The sequence below is a fragment of the Phoenix dactylifera genome, unplaced genomic scaffold (assembly GCF_009389715.1).
Source record: "Phoenix dactylifera cultivar Barhee BC4 unplaced genomic scaffold, palm_55x_up_171113_PBpolish2nd_filt_p 000204F, whole genome shotgun sequence".
NCBI lineage: Eukaryota > Viridiplantae > Streptophyta > Magnoliopsida > Arecales > Arecaceae > Phoenix > Phoenix dactylifera.
In genome coordinates this window covers 781,759-800,640 of record NW_024067722.1, presented here as the reverse complement: position 1 = coordinate 800,640, position 18,882 = coordinate 781,759, and the positions used below count along the sequence as shown (strand labels likewise).

At 39.2% G+C, this 18,882-nt stretch overlaps 3 protein-coding genes across 4 annotated transcripts; all 3 read left to right on the top strand.

The window, feature by feature from the left end:
• Nucleotides 1-2,819: 2,819 nt before the first annotated feature.
• LOC120105138 lies at nt 2,820-4,872 on the top strand. The gene is made up of 2 exons (XM_039117295.1): nt 2,820-3,042; nt 3,170-4,872. The coding sequence occupies exons 1-2, from the start codon at nt 2,865-2,867 to the stop codon at nt 4,711-4,713; spliced, it is 1,722 nt and encodes a 573-aa protein (XP_038973223.1). The 5' UTR covers nt 2,820-2,864; the 3' UTR covers nt 4,714-4,872.
• Nucleotides 4,873-6,687: 1,815 nt separating this feature from the next.
• Nucleotides 6,688-10,014, top strand: LOC103717642 (40S ribosomal protein S28). The gene is made up of 2 exons (XM_008806103.4): nt 6,688-6,818; nt 9,510-10,014. The coding sequence occupies exons 1-2, from the start codon at nt 6,703-6,705 to the stop codon at nt 9,706-9,708; spliced, it is 315 nt and encodes a 104-aa protein (XP_008804325.2). The 5' UTR covers nt 6,688-6,702; the 3' UTR covers nt 9,709-10,014.
• Nucleotides 10,015-11,191: 1,177 nt separating this feature from the next.
• On the top strand, nt 11,192-18,334 carry LOC120105149 (probable homogentisate phytyltransferase 2, chloroplastic). Of its 2 annotated transcripts, XM_039117344.1 has the most exons (11): nt 11,196-11,553; nt 11,865-11,986; nt 12,118-12,264; nt 12,499-12,724; nt 13,670-13,743; nt 13,939-14,031; nt 15,200-15,317; nt 15,634-15,696; nt 16,552-16,584; nt 17,793-17,871; nt 17,959-18,334. In XM_039117344.1, the coding sequence occupies exons 1-10, from the start codon at nt 11,308-11,310 to the stop codon at nt 17,865-17,867; spliced, it is 1,197 nt and encodes a 398-aa protein (XP_038973272.1). In that variant the 5' UTR covers nt 11,196-11,307; the 3' UTR covers nt 17,868-17,871; nt 17,959-18,334. The 2 variants fall into 2 exon arrangements, with proteins under 2 accessions (XP_038973273.1, XP_038973272.1); XM_039117345.1 differs by lacking the exons at nt 17,793-17,871; nt 17,959-18,334 and adding an exon at nt 17,481-17,760 and having other exon boundaries at nt 11,192-11,553.
• The last annotated feature ends 548 nt before the right edge of the window (nt 18,335-18,882 follow it).

Here is an 18,882-nt window from a genome sequence, read left to right as displayed (position 1 = left end):
TTTAGCCTGACCAGAATGTCACGACTTAAATGAGAGGAGTATACGAGTATCCGTATGGGCGTGTATTTAGTCCCACGTCAGTTATTCGCTGGGTAGATCTTAGTACTTATACAAAATCAAGAAATCCAAATAATATCTTCCGGTTAGTTTTTTTTTGGATAAGGTCCTGAGTTGTTATACTATATATATATATATATATATATATATATATATATATATATATATATATATATATATATATATATATATATATATATATATATATATATATATATATATACCATTGTTGGAGCTGAAGGGTGAGTTTTCGGCCCTTGGTGAGTACGTTTTTTAAATTATTACCAAATTGTTTGGATATGACAAGGAGATGTTTTGGATTAGATTGCTAAGGAGATTGAAAGTTTGAATGGGGAGAAAGACATTGTATGCCAACTAAAAAGGAGGAATTCTTTCCGGAGAGAGAGAAAGATCTTGGTCATAAGATACCAAATATGATCTAGAGGAGGTTTAAGGAGGTGAAATTTTTGAAGATTTTCTCACTTATCTAGTCATTCAGAAGTCTTTGCAGGGAGTTGGTGGATTTAATTTGTTCATGGTCACTTTACTCAATAGTAACTCCTCAGAGATTGGGTGAGGTTGTATGTCCAATTGTTGAGTACCAAGAAGAAGAGTTTGTTCATGGTCATCAATTAACGGGGCTTTGGCTGCCAGTCACTCTCCTAGAAGTTCCATGTTCATTCTGTGTATGTGCGTGCGTGCGTGCGTGTGTGTGTGTGTGTGTGTGTGTGAGAGAGAGAGAGAGAGAGAGAGAAATTAAGAAGGTCCATGACTAGGTGCACAAGATTTGCGCTGAGGTCAAAAAAACAGACCCAGCTATATATATGAGTGCATTTCAGACGGCTCCATGAGGTTTTATGGTGTCTCGAGGGTATCAATGTAACAAGAAGACATTTGCGTCAAGTCAATGGTCGACTTGCTCCACTCAAACTGTCCACTATGGCGCGCCTTGGAGCTGTTCATTTCTTGTACTTCATGACATATTTGTTTGCATGTTGTCTAATCAATTCAGGATATAGATAAGTTGTCATCTTCATTAGTTGTTTTGGCATGGATCTTTTCAAATAAAACACTTGGAGGGAAGATAAAGAACCGAAGTCGTTCATAAAGCCTTTGCTCCCCCGAAAGAATCATACTATACGAGTACAACTGCAACTAAAAAAATCAAAAAGCAGTACATCTCGGAGAGCACTAGGCAACTCCATCTTACCCATCCATAGTTGTCCCCCAGAATGATTGGCAACAAAAAAAGCCACCCAACCGTTCGTCCCATTGGCCTCACGGAAAGTATGCTTCGCCTAAATGGCCATCCCATATCGGACCATGGCCCGGATATCTTTCAACAACGGATGATAATCGCCAATCCTCCCTGAAGACCGCTGAACCACCCAATGATCATCGCAGAGTCGCCCTCTAAGATCACCATCCTCACCTGCAGAGCATGCCGCACATAGCACAAAGCAGACCATGCCGCTCTCAACTTTGCCCCAGGCACCGAAATGCCAAACAGCTGGCAGCCCCCAGCAGCAACCACCTTGGAGTCCGGGCCTCTAATCACAAAGCCCGCACCCCCCCTCGCACCGTCCTGCAGAACGCAACCATCGTAGTTGACCTTGAGAAAACTCGGAGGTGGAGGCTCCCAGGTGAAAAACACTGTACGAGGCATTCTACATAGAGCCCTAAATATTCCGAGTTATCAAAAGCCTATCTGAAAGGTCCGCCTGACAGATCTCCACTGTTAGCAGCCTCGCCCTCTCCATCACCACCCTCGGAGAGGGGCTCGACTCCCCGAACGTCCATAAGTTCCCCGCAAGCCATATTTGGTAGGCAATATAGGTCGTCCTCACCGCCTCCGGTCTAAACTGCGGGGCTCCCACCAGACGTCCCAGTGCCTTCAGAAAGGATGCCACATGACACCATAGCTCCAAGGAAAATCCTGCTCTACTCGAGATCTTCCTAGCCTGGTGGCACCGGAAAACAGCATGACGAATTAATAGACAAAGCAGCATGGGACAACACCATTGCGAAGTGTTTTTTTTTTTTTTTTTTTGATGAAGGACAATACCATTGCAAAGTTAACTAGGTCAATGTAAAGTGATCAGGGCCAGCTCAAGATTCCCAACATGGTTCGTGCAATTAGAAAACGACTTACAGTGGATCCAACTAAGCTCAAATTTGAGAACACTAAAGAGGAAAAGTAACGCAAAAATCGTACTTTCCCTTGGAATAAAACAATTTTAGCAGATGTTTAAGCTCATTATTATCAGCTAATTAATCTCCCATCACCCAAAGGTGACCTTTTAGTAGGACCCCAGCACTAACTCATTAAAGGAGATCCGGTAAATAAGCACCATTAAAGGAACAAGTGCTTCGCATCCAGCCACACTTCTAGATTCCTAAACTTCTGTACAAGTATAGTCAAATAGACGATACTTTCTGCTGTCGCCATCTCAACAAAGATGTTCCTTAGGATTATGCTATGCCATACATATTGGTTATCACTCAAATCTATAATCCAAACACAGAAGCTCAGGAAGAGCTCTCGAAGCTTAAAAGCACTCCCTAACAAATAGCTAGGAAGGCAAGAAAACCAAAAGCTCCAAGTGAGCAATAGCTTCGGCCAGCTCCCAACCAACTTAGGACTTGGAAGCAATCTTCCGTGCACGTTACAGCCACCTTCTCTGTTACTTATACTCGTAGAAATAGAATGAATCAGTCCAAGCACAAGCTTAATTAGCTTTATATCGAATTTCCATGGAAAGAGCAACTAATCGATAATTAGATCAACTACAACTTTAAGAAAGCATATGCTTCCGTTCCCACCTATATCCTTTCCTTCCATGACTAATGCCCCTTCAGAAGTCTCAACTTCTCCGACCATGGGAAACTGCGTTGCGCTCCCCACCACCTCCTTGGAAACGAGGTTTCTGCCCGTTGAGTCTTCTTCCTTCAAGCTGCCCTCTCCACCACCATCTTGGCCATCAGGTAAAAAATTAAACCTAGCCATGATAAGCTTATATATAGCTGCACTGCATGCATTTGGTTTGCAAGCTATCTTCGATCATCGTTGTTTCCTTCTTTCGTAATACGATTGGAATTTGGATTGCTTCAGGTGGCGGATTTGGCAAGGGGATCATAGATCTTGGAGGCCTAGAGGTCTGCCAAGTCTCTACGTTCGCAAAGGTGTGGGCTACTCACGAAGGAGGCCAAGATGACAGTGGTGCTACCGTCTTCGTGCCCTCGCCGATCCCCACCGGCTTCTCTGTTCTAGGCTGCTACGCCCAACCCAACAACCGGCCTCTCTTCGGCTGGGTCCTCGTCGGAAGGGACACGAGCTGTGAAGGAACCCTCGCGAAGCCCGTGGACTACACGCTCCTGTGGAGCAGCGAGTCTTCCAACATTAAGCAAGATGGCAATGGCTACTTCTGGCTACCAGCACCACCCGAAGGCTATAAAGCCGTTGGCCTCCTTGTCACAAACTCGTCGGAGAAGCCATCCCTAGACGAAGTCCGGTGCGTCCGTGCCGACCTCACCGACGCATGCGAGGACGAGGAATTGATATGGGACAAGGATGGATTCGGTGTCAGTGGCCTGAGGCCAGCCGAAAGGGGCATCCAAGCCCTTGGCGTGTGGGTGGGAACGTTCAAGGCCCAAGCCAATGGTTCTCCCGGCTCTTCCACCGTAGCTTGTCTGAAGAACAAAGACTCCAACTTCGACTACTCCATGCCCAACCTCGGCCAGATTCAAGCCATAATGCAAGCCTACTCCCCAGTGATCTACTTGCACCCGGATGAGGAGTTTCTCCCCTCCTCGATAAGCTGGTTCTTCGACAACGGCGCGCTGCTCTACGAGAAAGGGAACCCAAATCCCGCTCCAATCGCATCGAATGGCTCGAACCTCCCCCAGGGAGGCTCGAACGATGGCGCCTACTGGATGGACCTTCCCGCGGACGGCAGACAGAAAGATGAAGTTAAGAAAGGCGATATCCCGAGCTCGAAGGTCTATCTCCATGTCAAGCCGATGCTCGGTGCGACGTTCACAGACATAGCTATATGGATCTTTTATCCCTTCAATGGGCCTGCAAAGGCTAAGGTGGGGCCAATCAACCTCTCATTAGGGAGGATAGGCGAGCATGTGAGTGATTGGGAGCATGTCACCTTGAGGGTGAGCAATTTTAGTGGGGAACTATGGAGGGTCTACTTCTCGGAGCACAGCGCTGGAACTTGGGTGGAGGCCTCACAGCTAGAGTTCGAAGGAGGGAACAAGCCTGTGGTCTATTCTTCGCTGCATGGCCATGCTAATTATTCAAAGGCAGGACTAGTCCTAGAAGGGAATTCTACGTCTGGGATTGGTATAAGGAATGACACTGCGAAAGGGAAGAATAGGATGGACACTGGGGAGAGGTTTGAGGTGGTGGCGGCGGAATACATGGGGTCCGCGGTCACGGAGCCGCCATGGCTAAACTACGAGCGGGAGTGGGGTCCGAAGATCACCTACAACGTTGCGAAGGAGATCAACAAGGTGGCGAAGCTGCTACCTGGGAAGCTCAAGGCTGCACTGAGGAAGATGGTCGAGAGACTCCCTGATGAAGTGCTAGGGGAGGAAGGGCCTACAGGACCAAAGATGAAGAGCAATTGGTACACGGATGAACGTTAATTAGGATTTCTACTGCGTACTTTGATATATATCATTGCTGTTATAATTATCTCGATCGTCATTGTTTATCTTTATTGGGTTGGGGACTGTAAGGATGTATCATGCATGGAATATGTAGATATTTATGGGTTTCTAATGAAACAAAAACAAATTAATTAAGCTTCGATAATAATACTTGGGGAAGAACCTTACTCCCTCATTTACTCCAAAAACAAAAAAACAAAAAGAAGCTAAAATTGATGCTGCTGGCGTGTCTGACACTTCAATTATTTGACTAGACTTCCACATTTAAACCTACGTACTCGATAAGAAAGTTGGTTCTGAGAGTACTGATTTGTGCATATGCTTTCTTAAAAAATAAGCATCAATATGAGTGAAAATTAACAAAGCCTCGTAGGGTATTAGAGAAAAAAATGTCAAACAAAAGATAGCGAACAGCACACAGAAATAGGCACAATTGTATGAATGATGTAAATTATATGACAAAAGAGTGGAATGGTTATGAAAGAGGAGAGACACTGCCGATATAATTAGGAAGAGGTCATAGCTGTTATGAAGCAGAATGGATGGAAATAGAAAGGAGAGGATAGATTAAGATGCATAGCCGAGGGAAGGAAGAAACAAACTATAAAGTGATTTCTATTTGCACTGAAGAAGATGTTATTTTAGGCTCGTTTGTATGGGTGGCTCAAGCTTTACAGTTGGTTGTGGCTTAAGTTGGCTCCATAGGGAAACTCCTATGTACAGAGCTTCTATGGAAACAGAGCACAACTTTAACCATCCTAAGTAGGTGGCAGAAGCAAGAGTCCGTAATAATTAATTGAACCTCTACCCAATTCTACCTATCTCATGTTACCAATTTTTGGTTCCAAGAGTGGGATGGTGAGCATATTCTCACCCGAAAGGCAATCAAATGGACAAAAAGTAGTGTTTTAATTTGGCACATAACCTCAATGAATAGAGAGGCCTTTGGCATTTATCCTAGAAAATGTCTAACCATTGATATCTATCTCTCGGATGCTTGCAAGAATTGGAAGAAATGAATTTAAACCCGTATTGATGAATTCTCGCATTGCTTACATCATTTGCAGGAAGAAATCTTTGTGTTTGCATGGAGATCATTTGGAACATAAAAGCCATAGACGTCTCGAGAGGACAAAGCTACAAAGAAAATTTCTAAATTATCCTCGAGCTAAAGAATTCATCAACAAATAGGTTAAAATTTTTTTGGGAGTACCATTTCGCAAATGGAAGAAGCACAACTTTACTCAGTATATGATTCCATTTTAGATGTACTCTATCTCGATACTGCTTTGGCAGGAGGACAGAGAAAATCTTCATCATAGTTGTTTCAATATCTTTTAAAAACAAAAAAAATCAAAAGCTGCAATTAGTGGAGACGATTTGTTTGATGATGACTTGATCAACTCTACAACTATCAAATTTCTTCATGCAAAATAAAAACTATTTATTTTGAAGCTATTTTGTTAGTATCTTTTTAAAACGAGCCAATCCTAATGGCTCGATCAACCAAATAAATAGAATTGTATCCATAGTTCATGCACCCACCAAAATTTTAAATAACAACATCATGACTATTATAGAAGCAGCCATAATGGGTTCCTCAACCCCCTATTATACTTGCCAAATCATATAAGGTCGATATCATCAAGCAAAAGAGAAAAATTAGAGCAAAGAAGGTCCTAAATTATGTCAGACCACAAGAGAAGTATTAGACCACCGATAAAAGGACTATAGGGTCGCCAATTTTCCATCTCGAGCTTACATTCCAGCCCATCAAGTAAGCCAATGTTTCAAAACCTATGTCCTAAAATATTTTATCTGTACATCTCCAACAATTCAGACTTCAAATTATTTTGGATACCGCTCAATTTATCGGGTTCATGTGCCTTATCTCACATCGGACTGGCACGTGCCGGTGCCGCGTGTGCGGGGGCAGACTCGTGAATTCTCGGAAATCGAAGGTTAATGCTTCGAACATCCAGTATACATGTGCCTCCGGAACTAGGGTTTTCCACCTATTCGTGGCCGCCTTCCAACTCTCGAGCCCCATACCGCCTCGGCGCTTCCTCGCTACCAGAGAGGTTGGTAGATCGTTCTGAACCCTAATAAACCCTCTTTTTTGTTCTCAAAACACAATCTTTTGGTCGCTGTGATTCGGAATATCTCTCGTTTTTTCTCATATTGATTTCTAGTTTATTTGAGATTAATTTGATACTTTAGTTGCTTTTTTTTTTTTAACTGCTCAGTCGATCTGGAGGTATAGTGTTTAATGCTCTGTTGTTTGTATGGATCTATAGATTATCTTACAGTACGATTTATGAATTTTCCCCAAATATGTTTTGTTTTGTTTTGTTTTGGTCGGTGTGTGTTTTTTTTCTTGGTGGGGGGGGGGGGGGGTTTGATCGGATTGCTTATATAATGATTGGTTAATTACTTGCTTACGAGTTAGGGATTGTTTCAAGGCTAGAAATCAATTGGCTCCATGGTAGATACCGATTATATATTAAAGTTCTGCTCTTTGCTTAATTTGGATCGACCTGTGTGATAGCCCAATTTGTATCTTTGTGTCGATGATTGTAGATTCCCTGCTAGTATTTCGAGTATAGACAGATCGATGCTTGAAGGATTTATTATTGCAGATTTGGCCTTTCTCCGGGTCTCTGCTTTATCAGAAATTTCTGATTTTCTTCTCAGCTAGAAAGAAAGTTTTTTTCCAAAAAAACGTCATCAAAAGTTAATAGGTTCATCCTATTTGACTTAGGATTTTCCAACTACTTTAGATTCTGGCCTACTTTTCCTTTTTAACTAATTGCTTGCTAGTGGGTATGTAATATGCTATTCAGCCAATCAGTGTTTTTCTAAAACAAAAACTTGGTGGATCAAGTCATTGCTTGACTACATGAATGATCAACATGGTTCACCTTATGCAATACAATTTAAACTTTCTACCTCCCTTTTCTATCTTGAGTGTCTTGGTTGATCCAAGGATAAATTTACTTCTGTAAAGAGTTGTTGCAAACATTGTAGGTAGTAGCTTTTTTTCAGGCTGAAAATCTCACCTATAAAGGGGCTAATGCAGGGAACTGCTTGCTATGAAATGAATTTTAGCTTCAAGAATTACTATTTCACCATATCTATAGGTATTTATATGTTAAAAAAATGATCAGGTTATTTTCTGTAGCAAAGTTAATTTTGGTTTCATGCATGTCTATATATTCATGATGCGGCATGCGTTCTTTTTATGGATGAAATTTGATAATAGTAGTGCCTGACAATTAAAATTTAATGTAATAGGAAACAATCTGTTGTCATGCAATTTTTATGTGGAGAGCTTTTGGTTACCGTCATATATAATTTCCGACTTAGTATGCTTTTCCATGATTTTTTCATTGGCTTTCAATTTTCTTTTAGATTGGTCAGATCAATTTAAACCATCCTCCTGCAATTCTCTGAACTCTGAGTAACATTGTATGTACTGCTTCTTGGATCCACATTTACTACATCTGCATTCTTTGATTGTAGCCATCAAGTCCTAATGTCCTGATGTTTTGTTAACCAAAAGTACATGTGCCACTCAGATTTGCTTTTGTCTTTCTCCCCCTTCTTGGTGTCTTTTGTTTTATATTTTTTTTGAGTTGTGTGCATTGGTTTCACCGTGATGTATTTATGTTATTTGATATTTATATCTAGAACTGTTTAATGATTGCCGACCTTGTCTAGTCAAAGGTTTTCTAGTGTTGCAAACGCTTTTGTAGTGTCTACTGTTTGTGGTCCCAAGCATTTTCTGCCCAACAAAATGTGACCAGACTTTAAGCAGGGACAAGTTGTCTAAACTAAGAGCTACAATTTTAGAATTTTCCGGCATTCAGAAGTTTGCTTTATATCTCTTAATAATTGGACAGTCTCTGGAGAGAAGTGAGGGTAGGTGTGAATAATTCTGAATGCAACATTTACTAATATTTCTTTGTAAGAATTGAAACATGGCTTTTGACAATTAACATGTTTTAGAACATTGTATAGTTTTTCAGGAGAATAGGATAGAGATTCAATATTTCTTTTTTTGCAGCCCCATCTGTTGTTGCTTCGTTGTTTCTATCTTAGATACTGTTAATATTTACAGTCTTTATTTTAGAATTACTAGATGGTATTGGGTGCAAAATGGTCTAAAGCATTCTCCAAAATGATCAAGTATGTAAGAAAATTGTAATGCGCATTATAACAATGGTCTAATAATTTTGATATTGCAATGCTTGCTTTTCAAGATATTTAAACCATTTAGATTGACTACGGGTGCAAGTAGAATTTGCATTTAGAATCACATTAAGTATAGAAAATTGTAGTTAAGACAATTTAGACATGCTGGATAAATCATATGCCATGCTTCTGTAGTCAGTAAGCGAAGTCCAGCCATGTATTTGCCTATAAATGCGCACGAACATGCATGATATTTGTCTGCTGCAGAAGGCCACTGAATATTAGTGCTCATGCCAATATCACCAGATCTGATAGTGCATTGCCGCCTGCTATGTTTTCGTAATGACCCATTTGTATTACTTGTTATTCTATTTCTTTCTAGCTTTCGTGAACATATTTCTGTCACTGTAAATTATTTCACTAAACTTCGTGTTCAGATCAGCTCAGCTCCCCTCTTTCTTTAATTTATTCTCATCATTGGATTCCATTTCTCATTTTTTTTTAATATATCACATTTGAAAATTTTTATCTGCTATAATTATATTTGATTGTGTTACATGTTACCTGTGTGTATGCAGCATGGATACTCAAGTTAAGCTTGCTGTTGTGGTTAAAGTGATGGGCCGGACCGGATCAAGAGGTCAGGTGACCCAGGTCAGGGTTAAGTTTTTGGACGATCAAAATAGACTTATCATGAGGAACGTGAAGGGCCCAGTTAGGGAAGGTGATGTCCTTACCCTTCTCGAGTCCGAAAGGGAAGCTAGGAGGCTGCGCTGATGGTACTGCATGGTCTAATCATGCCTACATTCATGGGATGTTTCTAAAATGGAGCATCTTGTTGCCTTTTATTATGTTTTCCATTTAGTACTAGCACTGGTTTTTGGATTTTGCCTGTCGCTACAAAGCCAAAGTGCAACATGGTTCGCTTGTTTCTTGTTTTGGATTTAGCTTAGTTTTTGCTCTTATGAAGGTTTCTGAAACTAGACCCTGTGCTACAAAAATGTTATGTTTCCTATTTGTGCTACAAATCACAGGCTTCAATTTATGAATTTGTTGGGAGACAGATCAACGACTTTGCAAATATTTCTTAGGCCAAGATTTATCGCTGCCCTCTCTAGTCAAAATTATTTGGTGCTCTGTAATTGGGATCTTGCTGTTATATTTTGGCATTGAACAACTGCACTTTAGGCCGGTATCATCCCTGGCCATCTTCAGGTTGTGTTTAGAGTAATATTGTTGAAGCGCCTGAGAAATGCTTATGACACGGTTGATTTTGATCCCTGATGCTACAAGCTGCAGTTCCATCATGGAGAATCTCACGGCATACATGGTTTACAGGAATAAGATATGATGTAAGTAGAAATCAGAGTAGAATGCGAAGCAACAATATGGAATTGGAATTTGATATGCTTGTTCTAGTGTTTGGACCTGGTACAGAAATGCATGAGACTCGGCAGGAAACTGAGTCAATAAAAACCCCTTCGCTGACTCTGTAGAAAAGTCCTCCCTTGGGGACTTGGTTCCTAATAGCATCATCTGTGAGTTCTTCCTTCATCCTCACACTCTTAGGGCTTTGCATGTCTGAATGCAGTTTCTCCTCTGGCTTGAATGCCTTCCTACAGTGCCTGTAAATTTTGAGTAAGAGCAAATGTTGATACCTTTCCAGCTTTGAATTCTCAAACTGGACATACGGGTGGCGTCTCTCAGGTTAAGCTCCAATACTTTTTGGTGGCGGCATCTCAAATTTGTAAAACGAAGAAAGCGTCTATCAATTCGATGCACGCATCGGGTTTGTATGACAACGAATTAATCCCATTGCTAATTTGAACTTGGAATGCTTCCTTCTGAGCTCAGGTGGACTCTATTTATGACTGAAATCAGGAGTTAATTCACTTAATTTGTTCTTTGTACCATACTAATTTTCCGAGGCGTCGATTTACAGTAAATCTTGTGCATTGACTGAAAATTGATCTAACTCGATGACAAGATGGTTCTACTCTCTGGTCCTGAGTGAGTGAACTAAATCTAGAACTCGAATATTCCTGAACTCTGCATGATAGGATTTTCATATGGATCGCTTTTCGTTACTTTTTTTTTTTTTATAGGCATTTATGGCAGTTTATCCTGCTTTAGGAACCGAGAAAAAGTGCGTTGATCCTGTTATTTCTTTTATTTTACGCAATTAAAAAAATTAAATAATATTGTAACGGATTGATGATGAAGCCATGTTATTGGATCCACGTTTGGACAGAGAGCATTTCATCCAACGCCCAACTAAGATCAGGTCCGCTAAAAGAGCGGCAGCTCCCGCTGTGCGGATGAGAGGCAGAGCAACGCAATTATAAGGCGAGACGAGAGTACTCCAAGCTCTCCCCCATGGCTCTCTCCTCCTCCTCCTTCTCACCCACCTCTCCCTCCTCTCATCCCGGCTCTCGTCCAGTTTCCTGTCCTCGCTTCACTACCGCGCGCCACTTGGCCAGCTTCCACCGCCCTCGGCCTCCTCTTCTCCCCGCCAGCGCAATCGCTTCTCTCCGCGCTCTCTCGAATCCTTTCTCCGTTTCGCGCGCCGTTTCTCTCAGCAAAGCCCATGCTGGCGGACGCCAGACGCGCTTCTCTATCAAGGTACCCCGCATTCGCCCTCGAACATTCAAATTTCTAGCATGTACTTGATTCTCGGGTCATGCTCTTACTTGGTTGGATGATCGATGAACGGATTATTACTTTGCCGCATGCTGAATAGATGTTCCAACTTGCAATTATTGTTAGTCTTTTTATGTTTTTCCCCGAGAAGAATCAGGATACAACTACCAATTATTGTTAGTGACACATAAAAAAAAGGGAAGAAAGTAATGAAATTAGTTATATAAACTTTTTGTTAAAAGAATTCCTATAATGGAAGAAGAAAGCTCAAATTAACTTGGTATCGTGGTCAGGCGGGTTCTCAAGCTAGTGCTGCTGGGTCTAATCCATTGTCAGAAAAAATTTCAGAATTGAGAGATTCATGTTGGAGGTTTTTAAGGCCTCATACCATCCGTGGGACTGCTTTGGGTTCCATGTAAGTAATTAAAATCTTGGCTGAGCTAATATCGTTTAATCATTGATTTCTTTAACATCATTCTTGCTTGCAGCTCTTTCTAGTTCTGATTGTTGTACCCTTCTCTCCTGTACATCTTTGCTTGATGACAGAGCTTTGGTTGCAAGAGCTCTGATAGAGAGCCCGGAGCTGATAAATTGGCGGTTGACATTCAAAGCACTCTACGGACTTATAGCACTTATCTGCGGCAATGGTTATATTGTTGGAATCAATCAGATTTATGATATTGGAATAGACAAGTATGTTGAACTATATTCGTGCATTTTACCTTATGTGCATAAGTGCTGTTCAACTCCATATATGTGTCGTACTCTTCGTAAGTCAAAGAACTCGCATGAGATCTTCTGTTTTGACCTTATGCTGCTTTAACAAATACCTTCTGTTTCTCCTATGCGCTTCCTGAAAGCCCTCAATTGATGCAACAATCTATATTTATCCATATATGCATGCTTATCATTTTCTTGCTGTTACAGGGTGAATAAGCCATATTTGCCTATAGCTGCAGGGGACCTCTCAGTTGAGTCAGCGTGGTTTTTGGTGTTATTTTTTGCAGCTGCTGGCCTCCTGATCGTCGGATGGAACTTTGGGTCATTCATTTCTTCTCTCTACTGTCTGGGACTTTTCCTTGGCACTATATATTCTGTTCCTCCATTTAGATTAAAGAGATATCCTGTTGTGGCATTTCTTATTATTGCCACGGTATGCTTTGCAATTCATTTTTCTCTTGTTTCCTCCTGAATGTATGCTTACTCTTATTCATTCTAAAGTTCTGAGTGCAACAAAGCTGCAGTCAATTTTTTTAACATGATCAAAGAATGATACTGGATGAACAAGTGTTGGGGTCAATGCAAATGGATGAAATAATCAGTTAGTGAGCAAATAGTGAAACAGTTTATTACAACAGATACATCCGACACAAGGATGTATACAACTGTGCACGTGTACCATGCAATCTGTACAGTTGGTATCTATAACTCCTGATATGGTGGAGTGTGGATTGACAGTTTTGCATCATTGGTTCTAAAACCACAATGCCTTGTGAATCTGCAAGCTACTTGATGACTTTTCCCCCTAAAAGCAATATTAGAAATGGTGTTATGCTGGGTTTTTGTTACTTACTTTTTGTAGATGCATATTGTTGGATTTCCGTCATTGTCTATTCTATCTTTTTGTCTCTTTTTTGCTTTTCTAATGTTTATCTGAACCTGTTCTAATTCGAATTACTGGAATTTTTAAAATCTTTCTTTCTTAGTTACTTGATTTTAATAAAACCTTTTAGCATATCACTTTTTTTTCAAACTTGCGTAGCTTTTGTCTTACATCAAGTGGTTTTTATCCATTTTTAACCTCATAAATGCGACAAGTGATAAAAACAGCAGAACCATTTGAGAAATTTGCAATGTATTATGCATGAAAAAGTAATTTAGCCCTTTATTTTGATTCATGAATTGGTAAAATTGAAATATATGAGAGAATTCTTGGACGAAGTACAAAAGAAATGCCATTCCACTTCCTTATGGATGTATTTGCCTGTTATATTCTAATAATTTGTTTTTTAGGATTTGACTTGATTTATTAGTATCACCTGAACAATGCTTATCCTGATCATTTTTTTCCGTATTTTTGCTAATCATGTTTTCATAGGTACGTGGTTTTCTTCTGAATTTTGGTGTATATTATGCTACTAGAGCTGCATTGGGTCTTACATTCAAATGGAGGTAAAAATCTGTTCGTTGTTTTGAAATATTGCTAGGTAACCTATATTATAAGTTCAAATTTAAATGTATAACATACTCAAATTAATACCCATATATTATCAAACAAACAGGTAAAAGTAGCTTGTGCATCTCACTGCAGATGCATCTAGAGATCATGGTGATGTCTAACTCCATGTAATGTCTTTCTATCTGCAGCTCACCTGTTGCTTTCATCACAACCTTTGTCACGGTATTTGCTTTGGTTATTGCTATAACCAAGGATCTTCCAGATGTCGAGGGGGACCGCAAGTGAGTCACTTGGAATGCCCTGTAGTCGTGGATTGCATGAGATGCCTGCTTGTTCATGTCATTTTGCAGCTGTGTTGCATTTCTGCCCTCATAAATTTCTCAAAGTCCAGTCTTGTTATCAAATTGATAAAGCAACCATTTTCCTGTTTTAGAATAGTTCTCTTGCAGTGCCTATTAACGGGTCACTTGATAGATCCTTGCCAAATTTTCATTAAGAACAGAAAATTTATATAAAAGTCAGTATTTGGTCTTTGTCCTGCTTGACTTATGTGGCAGTGACAGATATTAGCATAATAGCCTATTACAGATATACATGCATTAGATATGTTTGTTATGTTGTCGTTGTTGAATTCTTTTATTTATCTACTTTTTCATCATTTGATATGCATTATGCTTGTATATTCATGTGCACCTAGTGTGGGCACATGCTCTTTAGGTTTGCATACCATTATTGTATATGTTGCCTGCATGTCCTAGTAAGTTCTTACTTCTTGGTCCTTAACCTTAAATTTCAAGTTTTTTCCTTGATAACAGATGCTGTTGCCTGCTTGATTGTTCATGTTTTCATGCTTCTTTCTCCCCATCTTATTTTTTTATAATATCTTTAGTGTCCGCACCTTGAATCTTCCTGATTAATTCTTTCGTGATATAGAGTAAAATCCTGTTTTTGCCTTTTGGATTGTCATTTCATCTTTTATAGTGCAGAATGTGGTGCCATGAATCCATTCTATTTATTAAGCTAGGTGATTTTGGTTTATTGATTGAGCTTAAATGCAATTGAAAGCTTTGTCTTTGATTATGCTGGGCGAGACAAAGATCTGTTGCATGCTTAGAAAATACCATCTCAACTCATCAACCTAAATTGGTTGGAAGCCAACCACATCTAACATTCACCCATGTGGACAAGTTATTTTCTAGAACAAAATACCATTTGCACTCCCAATAATTTAGGCTTCCTGCAACTTAAAATGCCACATGTGGCATACCAGGTAGACGGTGCTTCAGCAATATTTCCATATTTCTTTCTTTTGATTATAAACAATCAAGAATTCAAGATACTGTCTGTTGTATATTGAATATTTGTACCATGCAATTTTATGTTTGCTGTGGTTGTATATACTTTAAGTGTTTTTTTTTTCTGGCTTCATGCTTTTCATTCTTCTTGTAGATTTCAAATATCAACCTTGGCAACAAGGCTTGGAGTCAGAAATATTGCATTTCTTGGTTCTGGGCTTTTGCTGGCAAATTATTTGGGTGCTATTCTTGTGGCAATTTATATGCCTCAGGTGAACATATTTCTTTTTGAACCCTTTATTGTGGGTTCTGATTTCTCCTTGATCTATTTAATTGTTCTAGTACCTAATATCGGGATGGTTTTTCTTCAAGTGGTCTAGAATCTGGGAGTTTTTGTCCATGTAAGAGTAATAGATGACAAAGTTAACATAAGAAGTGATTTCCTCGGTTGTCAGTTTTTTTATTGGATCAGGTCCGGTGCTTGAAGCTGAACACTTTGTGATATTTTATTCTGGAGATATGCAAACTGAATTAAACAACCATCCCTTTTCAAAATCATGGCTTGAAAGCTGTCCTTTTGCATTGCAGGTTTTCAGGCGCAGCATCATGGTGCCGGCGCACGCTATCTTTGCATTAGGGTTGATTTTCCAGGTCTTTTCTTGAATGTTTTATTAACTTTAGTGCATACATACATTACATATATATTTCCCTGAGTAGTGCCTCACTATGCCCCAGGATCTGCATGATTTGCTTCCTGCGACTTTTTCTATTTAGTGCATACATTGTATGAGAGTTGATGTAGTGAAGTGGCGAGGGCAATAATCAACAGTGCTAATTTTTCTTATTGCTTTTCCATGAGTAAAGAACAAATTTCTTCTCTTTTCTCATCCAGGACAAAAAGGCTTATATATTAATATTTGAAATTATTTGATCAAAAATTAATTTAGGAATGGCAAAAGAGATTCTTAAAATTAAAAAGGATTGCTGCTAATTAAAATTTTCATGCTATTTTTTTGTTGGTAACCAGCATACTAGCAAGAAATGATGAACTATATTAATGCCAAATGAGAAACATAATAATATGTATAGAAAGTACAAATCCTTCAGAATTAATGCTTTTGCAACCTTATCAATCTGCAAAAACAAATATCTGCACAAAGTGGATCCAACAATCGAAACAACAAAAAACCCTTTGAAAAAAAAGTTCTGAAGCTAATGCTGGAGATCATCCGTGGATGTAATGATTGCAACACTGTTTTTGCTACTTACAACCACATTAAGTAATAACAGAATTACTTGGTTCTTGTCATGGCCAATGCTCCCATGATGCACACTGTAAATTATTCATGTTGAAACCACAGCAACCCCTACTTATGAAAAATCAGCATACATCCTGATAACTCACGTGGCATTTGTATATGCTCAAGGGTATCCTTCTTTTATTAAATAACAGTTGGCAATCTTTTAATGGACTAACTTTATTTTTCTTGGTGCATATGGTTTCAGGCATGGGTTCTGGAACAAGCGAAGTATACAAAGGTACAGTTTTTTTTTTTTTCCATGATAGGTGCATTTTCTCAGTTACCTATATATGCTGTGTTTTATGAAGAATTGGAATAATGGTATTATTTATGTGTGACTGTGATGTTATTTATGTGGGACTGCATTAGGGATTAACATTTTAATGCATCACAAGAAGTGCAAATATCTCGATTTTACCTATAAATTCAGTAGAAGAGAAGCATGGTAAAGCATGCTAAGATCTCTCTCTCTCTCTCTCTCTCTCTCTCTCTCTCTCTCTTTCATTAGCTAAATAAATTGCTAGCAGAAAGAAAGAACATAAAGGTCAGTAGTTATTGGCAACTGATTCCCATCTTGCATCAGTGGAGAAGCAACAGTAGTCGCTAAGAAAAGAGTTTTTTTTTTTATTTCCCCTTCAGACCCTAGAAAGTGATCTTTTGATGGACAGAGAAATGACAGGTAATCTCCAACTTCATATGGTTTTCACCACTTGATGGAGATTCCCAGATTGAATCCTTGTCATTTGATGTCTTGTTTCTCCCAGTGTTTTTCCTGTAGAAGATATAAGACTATACAAAATTAGTTATTTTAATGGGATAGTGATACTGCAGCATTAAACTCTTCCATTTGAGCTGTGCTATTCAGGAGGCATGTGATTTTTTTGTACAAGCATAACCAACAAAAAAAATGAAGTCCTGTAATTTACAAACACTCCTTAAGCGGGCCTTTATACTCTAGAAGACTTCTTTTTTTAAAAAAAATTTTCTTGACTGTAATCTGTGTTACAAAATCTGATTTGGGCCATGAAATCTTTTATCAATATCATTTACGTACTGTAGGTTGAAGTGAAAGATCTGAAAAGCATGAGTATAGGATCAATATGTATCTGACTTTTTTCTTTTGAAAATTTGAAGGATATGAGAATCCAAATTCTGATCACATATTTCCTATATTCGATTGAACAAATATGTCAGTCCAACAATGCGTAAAATATACTAAGGAAGCCTTCCCAACAAAAGACATTCGGGTGTACATGCATGGTTTTTGCCTTTTCTTGGGTTTACTGCTTGTCTAATTACTGGACAAAGTTAGCTGGGTGATGCTCTTGATTGTAAGTGCATACTACATAGTTACCATACACAATTAAATTCCAGATAGTACAATCAAAACCTAACATATATACCATCATCTCGCCATACGATATAATTCTTTTTTCTGTTTTGCAGGAAGCAATTTCGCAATTCTATCGGTTTATTTGGAACCTCTTCTACGCTGAGTACATTATATTTCCGCTTATATAGCCAAGTAAAAGTTATTTAGTTTATTGTAGGAATTACATTTTCTGCCACATCTGGATACAATGAGCGATTATGAGTTTGTTTCCCTTGGCAGCTTGAGATTCATCCACACATAGTAGAAGCGCAGTCAAAAACTGATGACCCAAGATCGTTGGCGTAAAACAATCTTTAATGAGCATGGTTCGCTGCTAGGAATGGACCGGGCAAGAGCAGAGGATCTTGTCAAGACATACTTCAACCTAATCACAACTCATTTTTACTTGTTTTATACCTGCTACTTGTGGCTATATTAGTGAAGAGCCTAATAATTTCAAAAACTGCCATATATTGCATGCGCAGGACCGGCTTAACCATTGCTTGGAATGTGTTGGTGGTGCCTAAAGAATGTTACAATTTTCCTAGTTAAGAACCCACAGTTCATTATCTGTTAATTTCTCTTAGCATATATTGATGTTAATCACTTTGCTATGTTAAAATGATTGCTGCCATGGACAATTGAATAGTTCTGTCAAATTGATCAGGCTTTGTATATGTGCGTGTGTGCGTGCGTGCGTGCGTGTGTGTGTGTGTGTGTGAAAAATGATCAGTCTGTATGGAAAAGATTACAGTGCATTAAGAAAAAATCAACACTAAAAATGTAAAAAATGTGAAACTAAAAGTTAAAGCAATCATTGGAAAGATGATACTGGGAAAAGGGACGAAACTCTAAATTTAGAAGTAGATAATTGTTCTTACTCATTTTTATCATTCCAACAAAAAGGTAACCCAATAAGCAGTTAATTTCCATCATTTAGAAAGAAGCTTAAATATAATTGAAAATTACTGGGTGAGATACAACTCACTGAGGCCAAGGCAGTTTCAGAAATATGGGGTTATTTGATTTCCTCTCTTGTCTAATAGACATTGAACATGCTTTGATCGGTTGCATCAATCCCCTTGCCATGTAGCACGAGAAATTCTTATGGGCATGAACCGATCAACTCTTCCCATTTCTTAGCGGACGGTATGTACATGAACT